The sequence below is a fragment of the Astatotilapia calliptera genome, chromosome 3 (genome assembly GCF_964374335.1).
Source record: "Astatotilapia calliptera chromosome 3, fAstCal68.1, whole genome shotgun sequence".
NCBI lineage: Eukaryota > Metazoa > Chordata > Actinopteri > Cichliformes > Cichlidae > Astatotilapia > Astatotilapia calliptera.
Genome location: NC_137424.1, coordinates 75953951 through 75966432, shown reverse-complemented (window position 1 = coordinate 75966432; position 12482 = coordinate 75953951). Strand labels below are relative to the sequence as shown.

The 12482-nt window shown below is 42.2% G+C and overlaps 1 protein-coding gene across 1 annotated transcript; it reads left to right on the top strand.

Annotated features, from left to right (window-relative positions):
• Nucleotides 1–5878, top strand: LOC113019673 (uncharacterized). The gene is made up of 7 exons (XM_026163467.2): nt 1–1268; nt 1629–1961; nt 2048–2146; nt 2380–2709; nt 4899–5225; nt 5338–5556; nt 5787–5878. The coding sequence occupies exons 1-7, from the start codon at nt 824–826 to the stop codon at nt 5876–5878; spliced, it is 1845 nt and encodes a 614-aa protein (XP_026019252.2). The 5' UTR covers nt 1–823.
• The last annotated feature ends 6604 nt before the right edge of the window (nt 5879–12482 follow it).

Here is a 12482-nt window from a genome sequence, read left to right as displayed (position 1 = left end):
CAAACACTGGATTAGTTTATCTGGCTGTTTGTCACAGGCAGCTGGAAAACACATGGTCCGATAGTCGTTCCTGTTATACTACTTCATAATCCATGTCAAGTCCTTTGGTTGCTTGAATGTGCAAAGTTCTCTGGAAAACAGTGAAGCTCCATCACCTCCAAACAGTGAGAGCCTCTATGGTTTTTAGATATGCTCTACACTAAAAGATAGAAGATAAAAATATTTCTGTATGGAATATAGATTCCTAATAGCAACAAGATTCCTCCTTGTGAATTAATAAGTAAATATGTCATGTTGCCTTTGTAACATGTTTTGGAGCATTTGTGGACTGTTGGAGTGAAAAACTGTGACTGTCCTGAAGGAGTGTGACTGCTCATCTGTCTTGTCACACAAGATGGAAATTATGGCCTGTGAGGTTTGTTATAATTCTCCAGTTTCTGTGTTACTGACATTGTATCAATAGTTTTTTTGAATTGGGAAAAGAATGCTGTGTATAACTGAAGCTGTTATGCGTTCTTGGGCTACATGGTGTTCTGGTGGTTAGCACTGTTGCCTCTGAGCACAAAGGTCCTGAGTCCAACTCCACTGCTTCTCTGGGGTCTTTTTGTGTGGAGTTTGCATGTTCTCCTCATGTTTACGTCGGTTCCCTATAGGTACTCTGGCTTCCTCCAATGTCCAAAGAAATGCAGTTCATGGTATTAGGTTAATTTGTAATTCATTGGTGTGAACATGTGAATGGTTAGTCCTGGGACAAGCTGGTGATCTGTCCAGGGTGTAACCCCTCCCCCCCGTGACCCTGACTAGGATAAGTGGAATAGGATGGATGAAGATAATGTTGGTTGTATTGCATCTTTTAACTCTGGGTCAAACCCACAACATTCATTTGATTTTTGTTCGTGTCTCTGTCCTTCCAGTTTCCCAGCATGCTCTGGCTGTGGTGGTGGTGGAGGTGAATGAGGGGGAAAGGTCTGTCCTACTATCATGTCTGTACTCAGGTTCTATACCTGAGGACAATCCAACAGTGATGTGGACTCGCAGTGACCTTGATCCCAAATCTGTACACCAACAACGAGAAGAAGGAGACGATCTTACAGGACAAAACCAGCGTTACAGCAGACGCACATCAATGAATCGTTACGCTTTGATCATTAAAGACTTCAGCCTCACTCTGAGGAAACCCACAAAGACTGACAGCGGCAACTACACCTGCTCCATCAGTGCTGGAGGGAAAGAACGAAAACTCAGAGACATCCAGCTGCTGGTCAAAGGTCAGCATCAAATTCTAACACCTGCTGTGATTACATGTCGTATTCAGTACTACAGAGAAAGGTCAGAGGTTAAATGAAAGCAAAGTATTTCTTAAACGGTTTCTGAAGGTCTTGATGAGCCCAGCAGGAACGTTTGTAGACTTGACCTCAGTGAAAACAGCAAAACAAGAGAAGCAAAGCAGAAGAAATTCGTTCTGTGCATGTGCAGATGTGTTTATGTTTACCTCTGGGAGGTTCAGCACACACACATCTGTACATACATTAAACACATTAAAATTTTATGCATGGCCCAACACAAAACTTTTAGAGGCCTTTTGCTGCCACTTCTATGGTTGACACTTTGGTTTCTTGTCTTCTCAGACCAGCAGGTGGAGGTGAAGGTGAGGGAAGGGTCAGAGTCTGTCATCCTGCCCTGCAACACAACACCTGACCTGCCTGAGGACACCACAGTGGAGTGGACTCGCTCTGACCTCGGACTCATCACAGTCCATGAGTATTCTAACAGAAATGATGACCTTATGACTCAGGACGAAGTTTACAGAGACCGAACGATGATGAGTGAAGACCTGCTGAGAACTGGAGACTTCAGTCTGACCCTGAAACACCCCAAAGTGAAAGACACGGGACGATACATCTGCACCATCTACAGGGACAAAGACATCCTGACACAGAAAGTAGTGCTGCAGGTCAAAAGTAGGTGCTGGAGATAAAGGTCAAAGGTCAATACTGTAGACACAGCTTAGAGATTAGAAGTCATTTTGTTTTATGTTTCCCCACAGAACCATTTCCATCCTGGGTCAAAGATCTTCTGGTTCTCCTGTTTGTCTTTGTGATTTTTGGAGGTCTTTTATATTATTTACGTCACTATTACATGTCAGGTAAGAGTCTTTCCTACTACACTACCCATAATACCAGTGGTTAACAGGTGGCCTCTGGTGGCCTCTTGACTGTGTTCAGACCAGACACATGAGATCGTGAGATCAAAGAACGAGTCAGGAACAAACTGAGACACAATCTGATTGAGACTAGAAGGCAAGGAGGGCGCAGGGAGGTCATGTGACCATCACAGCTGGTGCTGATGTCATCGTGTTGTGCTTTGTTGTCCTCTCAGATTACCAAGTGGAGGTGGATTCAGGGGTGGCGTCTGTCAAGCTGCCCTGCAAAACTATATTTAAATTCCTAAAACACACTAAAGTGGAGTGGAGGGACAGAAACAACAGGAAGGTCCATGTGTATCAGAACGGCTCTGAGCAGCCTGAAAAACAGCACCGGTTTTACAGAAACCGAACAGAGATGAAGAGCACATCTCTGCTGAAACCTGGAGACCTCAGTCTGACCCTGACATATCCAACGGATGACGACAACTTCACCTACACCTGTACCATCTACAGCAGGAAAGGAAACATACTGACAAGGAAAAATGTGCACCTCCATGTCAGAGGTCAGTGCTGCTTATACAGGTCAAAGGTTTTGACACACTAGACTAGACACACTGACATGAGACAAAGACCAAAGTAAAACAGGAAACACACCAACTGAACTCTAGACATGAAAACTGAGGAGACAGAAAATAGAGTCCTAAAAAGCAGGACAGAAAGGCACAAAGAAAGCACAAAACATAGTTTTTACCTTGTTTCTCCCCGAATCCCACACAGTGCTCACGTCTGTGGCGTGAATTGTGACAACCCCAACTCCAAATCTGTACAGTGGCTTCTCTCGGTTCTCAATACCTAGTGAGAAAACACATGAATTAAACTGCCAAGCAACACACACACAAAGTTCTCACTAACAAACCCATTGCGAACTCAACGATCCAGCACCGACTGAAGCTCAGCCACTCGCTTAAGTAGAGAGGCAACTGATGAAGGCAATCAGCTGGCTTCAGAGCAGGAACTCTCCTCAGCCTGATGATTCTTGTAATTCTTTCTTCCGGATACACACACCCACGTCCAAACACCTATACACATAAACAGGGACAAGGCTGTGCAGAGATTTTTAGATGGGCGGGTGCTCAAAGTTCAAAAGGGGCACAGAGAAAAGGCCGAATAACAACAACCCGCATTCATCAACAATCTAATATGGAATCACATCATACTATATCACTGTCATCAGGTGGGGACAAGGCAAAGCAAACATATTCCATGTTTACCTGATGGGTACAATGTTGCTCTTGTGGGGTTTCTGCTGCTCCTGCTGTGATAGTGCTGGAGGGCAGGGCTGTGCTGATCTGAGACTGTAGACATTAAATGCAAAGATTGGTGAACGTGCTTGGAACCATAAGGAAACAAAATAAACTCGGCTCTGCCTGTGACTCAGTTTGCCTCTCTTACTCTTTCATCTCCTCATCTCATCTATCACTCTCCACTCGATGTCCATCTGACAACAAGGCACAGTTTGCTATTGCATTAATCTATTATTTAATTATCCACACTTCACAAATCTTGCACCTAATCCATAACAAAGTAATGATAGACAATGTTCTAGAACTATTCTTACGAAGCATTTATAGACCGTGTTATATCATAAATAATAATTTTTAAAAATCTATACACATAAAACAAACACTAATATAATCTGTTTCTTATTGTGTTTTCTTTAACATACAGTGTGTCTTTTTTAATATCATAATAATCCATAATTATGCTGATATGCATATCATCATATTGCATATGCAAGTCCCTCAGAAAGGCAGGAAAAGCCCTGTAACTTACTTTAAAACTAAATATGTTCCCTAAAACCGTGGACAGAACTACAGACCCATGACAGTTGTCTTTTTAACATGTTTTAATACTTTGTATCTTGTTCCATTTAATTTGAACAAGCCTCTTAAAAAGTCAGTGATCACAGTCGGCCTCTCTCGGTTTTTATTACCACTGTTCATTTTAAAGCTCGGTTTTTAAAACCTTACGATGTAACTACAGCCCAGCCCATGCAGCAGTATAATAATGACTAATAATATATTGGAGTGGGCCTGATACTCATGTCCCAGGACAGGCCCATGACAGTGCTGCCATCAAATTGCCTTTCTTTGCTTTGACTCTGTCTCCAACAAGAGGTGAAGCAGATGTTCTTACATTAATGGAATCACTAATACAACAGATCACCTGAAAACGAGTAATGAATTTGCTGAAACAGATGTCTTTATTAATGAATTGTACTGACTAGTCTGTATTTCTCTCAGCTGAGCTGTTTCTGAAAGAAGAACTCGTTCATGTCACAGAACAGACGTCTTTATGACATAATGTATCTGGCATGCAGAGAATCATGTTCATTTAGATGTTGCTGACATTTAAAATTCAGTTTTGCTTTTATTTTGAAACATTTTTATTTTATTTCAATATTTTTTTAGTCTGAATAAATCAAACTTGCTTGATAGGACAGCTCTCAGGTAACAAGATGGCAAAAAAGTCTTTGACTCTGAAATAAAACAGCAGAGTTCTTTAAGACAGAGCTCTGCTGCTGATTAGACAGAAACCAAATAAGACACCGTTTCTGTTCAGTTGAACATGTTTCAGACTGGAACCAGTCAAACTTGATTTCATTGCAAAGATGCCATTTTCTCCATTCAGACAAAACATGTTCAGAGCTGCTTCTGCTGCACAGCTCATGTTGTGTTTTGACTCCTCTCAGTCCCCCAGGTGGAGGTGGATTCAGGGGAGGCATCTGTCCTGCTGCCCTGCAAAACTACTATAAACCTGCCTAAAGATGCTAAAGTGAAGTGGATGACCAGATTCAACAGGAAGGTCCACGTGTATGAGAACGGATCTGACCAGCTTGAAGATCAGGACAACCATTACAGAGACCGAACACAGATGAATAAAGCCCTGCTGAAAACTAGAGACCTCAGTCTGACCCTGAAAGACCCCACAGACTGGGACGCAGACATCTACACCTGCACCGTCTGCAACAGGGAGGGGAAAAAAATCCTGATGAAACAAGTGGAGCTGAAAGTCAGAGGTCAGTGCTGCTGCTGGGTGTGAGCTGCAGAAGAAGAAGAGATGATGAGATCTTCATGAACACAAATCTTAGTTTGTGCTTTAGACTGTTTATGAAATTTGTTGTCCTTCAGTCTGTCAGGTGGAGGTGGAGGAGGGGGCGGAGTCTGTAGAGCTACCTTTCAAAACCACAAAAGACCTGCCTGCAGATGCTAAGGTGGTGTGGTGGAACAATGATGACAGGAAGGTCCACGTGTATAAGAACGGCTCTGATCAGCCTGGAGAACAGCACCAGCTTTACAGAGACCGAACACAGATGAAGAGAAGATCTCTGCTGAAGCCTGGAGACCTCAGTCTGACCCTGAAACAGCCCACAGAGAGAGACAGTGGGAGGTACAGCTGTAGAGTCTACGGGGAGATCAAGAGATACAAAAGAGTGCTGCTCAGAGTCAAAGGTTTGTGTGTGTGTGTGTGTGTGTGTGTGTGTGTGTGTGTGTGTGTGTGTGTGTGTGTGTGTGTGTGTGTGTGTGTGTGTGTGTGTGTGTGTGTGTGTGTCTCTGACTGTCTTGTGTCTCCTCTGCAGGGAGAGTTCAGGTCCAGGATCAAACAGGGGACATCAGGAACAGAAGCAGCTCCATTGATCCGACTCCTCTGATGGCTGATCAATCAGTTTGATCTGTGTGTTCTTTGATTATTGATCAGTGATGTCAGAGTGGAGTCAGTGTGATGTTGTTGTTGTGTGTTTGAGACTTTTAGTGTCCATGAAGGTCTCTGCTGCCGTAGATCCTCTGAACTGTGACAGAGGTCTCACTCTGGAGGAAACTCTCAGCACTTTCCAGCAGCTCCTCCATCATGGAGGACGTTCCCTCACTGTAACAGGTGGAGGAGAGAGGAGAGGAAGCACAGGTGGATCCTCTGAGGAAGACATTATTGTTATTACATGAGCGGAAACACAAACATACCATCATAGTAAAAATCCATCTCCATGTGTACGATCTTTGAGGCTCAAATCAGTCCAGTCAGATCCCGTTTTATCTAGGATGTCCCGTAAAATGAGCAACATAGGTTTCTGCAGTATTCTACCTTAAATGTCCCGTATAATTACCGTTACCTGGAATGTCATTTTCTGACTAACAGCTGGCACTCTAGCAAATACCAAAACTGATTTGACTGCAGTTACATCAGAGGAGTACTTGTGTGTAGTCACATCTGTCAGTGATGCCCGTCGCACACATCAGGTGTGAGGAGTAATACACGATTCTTAAAAATAAGGTGTTGTTTGGTCTGCGTAACATAATATACTGGGTAACTGAGACCTGTACTTACAATATTTTCTTTGACTATTTTTCTTTTTTGCTTATTTTTCAAGGTAATGCACATGTGATTTCTGTCATCATTTACTGTATTTTCTTTATTGATTTAGATGAGCTATTGATTGAACTGAATACCAACATTTTACTGCATTTTGACTTTAAGAATATAATCATACAGTTCAGCTGGCTGTGCATTGTGCTTGTGCCACACCAGTGTCCCTTATTTGATAGTTACAAAGTTGGTGACCCTACCTCTACCAGTGTGATTGTTTATATAAGACCTGCCCCGGCACTATAAATGCAAGCAATTTAATTATAATTATAATCAGGGAGGTGTACTTATCTTATTTTTATAATAATGCCCATTAATGTCCCTGTTCAGTCAAGAGAATAAAAATACCCTCTCTGATCCACTGTGGTTTTTCTTCTGTGGTGTTTCTGATGGAGCAGCAGCTCCTGACGGTTGAGGATGAGACCAGAGTTCCTACAGCTTCAGGAAAGTTGGATTTAAAACTTTAACATCAGCTGTGTCCTTGTTAGCAGCAAGCTAACATTTGTAGGCTAACGTGCTTGAACCTGCATTCTTATGTATGAAGTTTGAAACACTTCCTACACAACCTACAACACACTGAGTCAGGATAAAGAGATATCCAGGTAACCTCTGCGCACCTCACTTCTTCAGAGGGTACATCGCCATGGTTACAGAGTCTGCAGACCTAACTTGCACTGGAGCAGATTATTTTTGAGAATAGAGTTCAGCGGGAGCATAACTATCACCTGTGGCCAAGCAGATCTCTGGAAAACATCATTATTTCTGAAAACCCCCTCAGACCTCAGAATGCTGATGGTCAGAGAGTCTGAAGCTTTCCAAGTGAGCTTCAGCGACAGATTATTACAAACTTTTTTAACCTGATCAGAAAACAGGGAATCTGTATTTCACTTTACTCTCAGAGTATCAGACACCACCACAGCTGAAACAATCAGTCACACACATCTAACCATAAATTTACCGAATTAACAATTATAATCATCTACTAATAATCATCATTATGCAAATATACTGTTTATAAGATTGGGGAAACCTGCAGTCAGCTGAGACTGAAGAAGTCACCTGGATGAGTGACGAAATGTTTCTCCCACTGAAAACGCTACGTCCAGATGAACAGAATCAACTTTTGGGGATTCCTGTCTGATCGGTTCAATGCAGATATTATACTTTGTTGTAACAGCATCAGTCTTTACATCCAATCTCAGTAGGTGGGGTCATCACCATGGAGACAGACTGGTCATCTTTCTTATGAAGTTTAAAGTCATATCTGAGGTCATGTCCGGAACTGAAAGTACAGTCATGCAGTAATAAGATGATAAACAATTACCAGATATCTCCAGCAGGGGGCGTGCAGAGCTGACAAACTACCACATAGCTTCCTCTCTTCAGTCGTTACACATGAGCTGAGCAGCTTTCATAGTAAATGCAAATATTTTGGCCAGAGTAAAATAATCTGTTTTATCTGAAGTTTATGTCTTTAAGACATCCCTGCAGTTCAAGTCAACTGGTTGATTTGTGTTTTCTGACATCTATCTTTGTAGACAAACATAACACTTATTCCCTCACTCATAGCAGGTGCAATTCTGTCATATGTACTGTATGTAGTTTCATGAGCTCATAGAGTTACTTTCATTTACTTAACAGAGAGAAACTGTGACAGAAATGTCCTGAAACCTGAAAAGATTTTAAATTAAACCTGTTAAACTGCTAAAACTAAACTAAAGAGAAGAAGAAGAAAAACTATCTGGGATCCAATTTAGTTTTTGTTTCATCACTGCTGAGTCTTGTCCGGTGGAGGTGGCTCTTCTATGTTGTGCCATGCGCTTGTGAAGTGGCTGTTTGGTCTCTCCAATGTAGAGGTCTGGGCATTCCTCGCTTTGAGGATGCCAATGTTCACATTTTGGACAGAGAGGACAGATGGTTTGAAAGAGGAGTGAAAGAAGCATCTATGTCCACTGTGAGCGACCATCTTTGAACAGAGGCGGTGGTTTACGACACCAACTCTCTGCCATCTATAATCCAGTTTTGAGATCCCTCCCCAGACGCCTTAACGCCCACTCACATCCTGGGCCATCTGATCTCAGGAATTCGCATGATAAGGTGGGGCCAGGTTTCACAATGAACTCACCCGAAACCCTGGCTGATTGGGACCCACACCCAGTTTCACACCTTGGCTCAAGCAATTAGAGGATCATCAGGGGGTCCTTTTGTCCCTCTGTGGGGGGATACTCCCACTAGGTTTAAATCTGGGACTCTCCACCATTTGACCTTAGAACTGAAGAAGCTTCTCGGATGAAACGTCTTCAAGCTACTTAAAGAAGTCCAGACGCTTTTCTTTGCAAGCTCCTTTGACTACAATGACCTGGATGACTGAGAACCTTCACTGACACTCTTTGATATGGTCTTTACATGACACAAAACATACACAAACTGCAAGATGTTCCGTGTGCCCATCTCAGCCTCATCAGCCACAACAGAGTACGTCTTAGCTTCCTTCATCTCTTTAACTATATTTCCAGTTATTTCATGTTATCTGGTTATCATCTCATTTTGTGCAAAATGAGACAGATAGGTCGTATGTGAGACAGGACTGTGATTTTTCAAAAATGGATCAGTTTTTTTCTGCAGCTTCATGCACTCAAGAAAGTGATTATGACTGGTGGATTCCTGCTGATCATGGCCACAGAATGGTATTCCTTGTTTTCCAAGGAAACCTGTTACAGCTAAGATCCAGTGGAGATACTGTCGTCTTGTTTGCTGATCTAAGTTGCTCAACAACATCACCTTGATTTTTTGTGGTTTTAAAGCTGTGCCAGCAGATCATAAAAGACGAATGGCTGGAACTCTTTTCGTGCTCCTTAAAGGCATCTAAAGCCCTCTTCCAGTTGCAGAACCCTGAATGACTGAGGCCATCTTTTTGTATTTTGCTTCTCACAAATGCAACATGAAAAACAGAAAGCAAAGTTCCACACAACAGAATACTCCAACCATTTCAACTTTTAAAACCAACTCTTACTGATTGACCTCCGAACTGGCTCAGTGGCTACTGTGGGAGGACATTTTGTCTTGGATTTAGGAACTCTCCTAAATCATCTCCTGCTGCTCCTTCTAGTAAACCTCCTTCAGCTGTCCTTAACGATCCACCTGCTGCTTCCTGCAGTTGTGTTTTGGCTTTCTCTCACTTTCCTGATTTCCCCTGACCAATCTGAAAGATCACTATTATTTAATGATCCCTCTGTGTTGGTCTTCATGAGTTTGTACCATATAATTTTCTAATTCTACCAAAGTACACTATTTAGATTCAGAACTATATACCTGTATCAACTATATAACTATAACTATGTAACTATTTAGCCTTGTTGTGCAAACAAGCCCGCATAACTTAATAAATATAGAATTTGAAAGTAAAAAATTGTATCTAAAAAGTTCCACTAGGTACTAGACACATGGGTCGTGTCCAAATTCATGGGCTGCATCCTCGGGTAGGGTCGGGTAGGCCGGAAGTAAACGGTCTAGCCTTCTGATTAGCGTCACCGCTGTCTCGGTGGAGTTTAATAAACTCAGTCGTCTGCTCCTTGCTATCTAAAATATAACAGGACACTGGCGTAAATTCTCGACCGTCTCACACTTCTGTTTAATCAGTTTTCTGTTTGACATTTAGTCAGCTGTGTAAAAACTAAGGAGGAACCCACCCGGGGGATTAATAAAGTTTTATCTAATCTAATCTAATAACTTTAATCTCAGCCAAACCGATTTACTCACGAACAAACAAAACACTGAAAAAAGCCCAACAATATCATTTTTAGGTTGTCTAAGGGACTTATATATTACGTTTAACCTGAGTAGCGAAAGTTCACGGTGATCTGAAAATGATGTGCCGGGAGTTGTGCCGTTCTCGGCCGCATCAGTGACCCTCGAGCTCCCGGCTAGCTATCGAGCTGGTGGGTAGCAGATGTCTCCGAAAACGTCGAAGCACTTTTGCAAATATGCGATATCTTGATAAACCGAGCAGATATTTGATGTTTACACAGCTACTTTCTCGCCTGAAAATATGTTAAAAGTTTATTTTGTGACCCAGAAAGATTAGTAAGAGTAATTTTGAAACTTAGTAGCGGTCGCCATTGTTGGAAACTGGAGTTTGGCTGGGCCGCGCTATGAATTCTGGGATATGGTAGGCCACGAAGGACACACCCGACCCATCCTTCAAATTCGGGGAAAAGGAGGACGCATTTGTCGGCTGCATTCGGAGGAGTCTACGAATTTGGACAGCCTTCGGCGCGTCGCTGTGACGTAATCGGTCTACAAATGCGGCCTCAGGAGGATGCAGCCCATGAATTTGGACACGACCATGTTCTGATGAGTTTTGGCAAACAACCATTTGACCAACATGTCTGTCTCACCTGCTATTGTTCCATCTCTGTTCTGCTCCTCTGTCTCCCTCTTTGTGTTGACAATCAAGCCAAACACCAACATCATCAAATATACAGTTGAAACCAGATATTTACATACTCTTACATACTCAAATCAGACTAAATATTTTTTATTGATAAATATAAAAAACATATTTGTTAACTTTAAGAGTAAAGAGAGAAACTCTGTATTTCTTAATTGTAAATGGCACCAAATTGTATTCAAAATTGAGCCACACTTATGGAGCTCCACAATTCTTTTCCTGGTGTTTTGGTTGACATCTCTTGATTTTGCCATGTCAAAGAAACAGGCTCTGTGTTTTGCCTTATATGCATCCACAGCTGTGCCACCAGTTTACTCACATGGACTCTACTAACCTATCAGAAGCTTCTTCAGCTCAGAATGAATCGTCTGGAGTTTTCTTATTAATTAACAATAAACTTAGTGTACATGTACTCCTAAAGTTGATGAAAGTGATTAAAATAGACAGCTCCCTCTTTTTATTCTGACATTTAACTAATTCAAAAGATATTTCAATATTTATTTATCTAAAACAGAAAAGTTCACTCTAAACTGATGTTTAACAGTAAAAAAATGCTCTTGTTTTTCCCTAAAGTGTATGATAATATCTGGTTTCAACTGTGAGTTATTTAGCTGTGGAGGGTAACAACTGAAAATATGAAACACACATGTAAGCTAAGACTCTAAAGAAACAGCATTGTTGTTGTTCGGCTTTTCATTTCGTCATTTGTTGGTTCACTCGAAGAGCGAGTAACGTAAAGTAAAGTGATCAGTTTGACATCAGTCTTTTGTGATACACCGTCATATTTACATTATTTGTACAGTACGGATGATTTGCTTGGTACCTGGTCAAACTTAAGCTCTCCTCCGGCTGCACTAGAGCAAACTCGCAGCAGCTTCTCCCCCCTCGCTCACATACGTAAGTGCTGTGCTCAGTCGTGCCTGAGCTCGGATCGTACCAAAATCAGGGGGGGTTTACGACTGTGCGCAATGTGCTTCAAATATTGTGTGTAGTTTTTGTTTTATACAGTTGTCATTCAGGCATCTAACTATGAAACAAATTACACTCCAAAAGACCCCGGGCTTCTGAAAAAATAACCCGGACTTAAGACCAATACGCCCGGCCCCCTTCCCCCGCTCCGCCGATGGGGTTTGGGAAGTTGAATGAAGTTCCGCCCCTAACGTCATTCACATGCGACAAACAAGGAAACAGACTGTTTTTCTTCCTCAGTAAAGAGAGACGCACAGACGATCAGACTGAGCTCAGACCAAACTAGCAGCTTCCTCTGAGTGAGTCCAGCTACAGGAGAGAAAAGTGGAAAACTCCAACACTGCTGCTTCAAGCTGCTGACGCTCCACACACTGAATGTGAGTTTGAGCAAAAACATGACTCAAAGGAAGTTTCAGTGAAGGTGGTAGAGGAGGGAGGGGAGCCAGGACTGACTGTACTTCCTGTCTGCTGTTTTCAGCTTCACTCACAGACTCA

Bases quoted from the DNA above. Each gene is read 5' to 3' on its own strand.
- LOC113019673 (XM_026163467.2), top strand. From the start codon at position 824: ATGAAGATAATGTTGGTTGTATTGCATCTTTTAACTCTGGGTCAAACC. The intron at 1,962-2,047 runs GTAGGTGCTGGA...GTTTCCCCACAG, and splicing joins AGTAGTGCTGCAGGTCAAAA to AACCATTTCCATCCTGGGTC. The intron at 2,710-4,898 runs GTCAGTGCTGCT...GACTCCTCTCAG, and splicing joins TGTGCACCTCCATGTCAGAG to TCCCCCAGGTGGAGGTGGAT.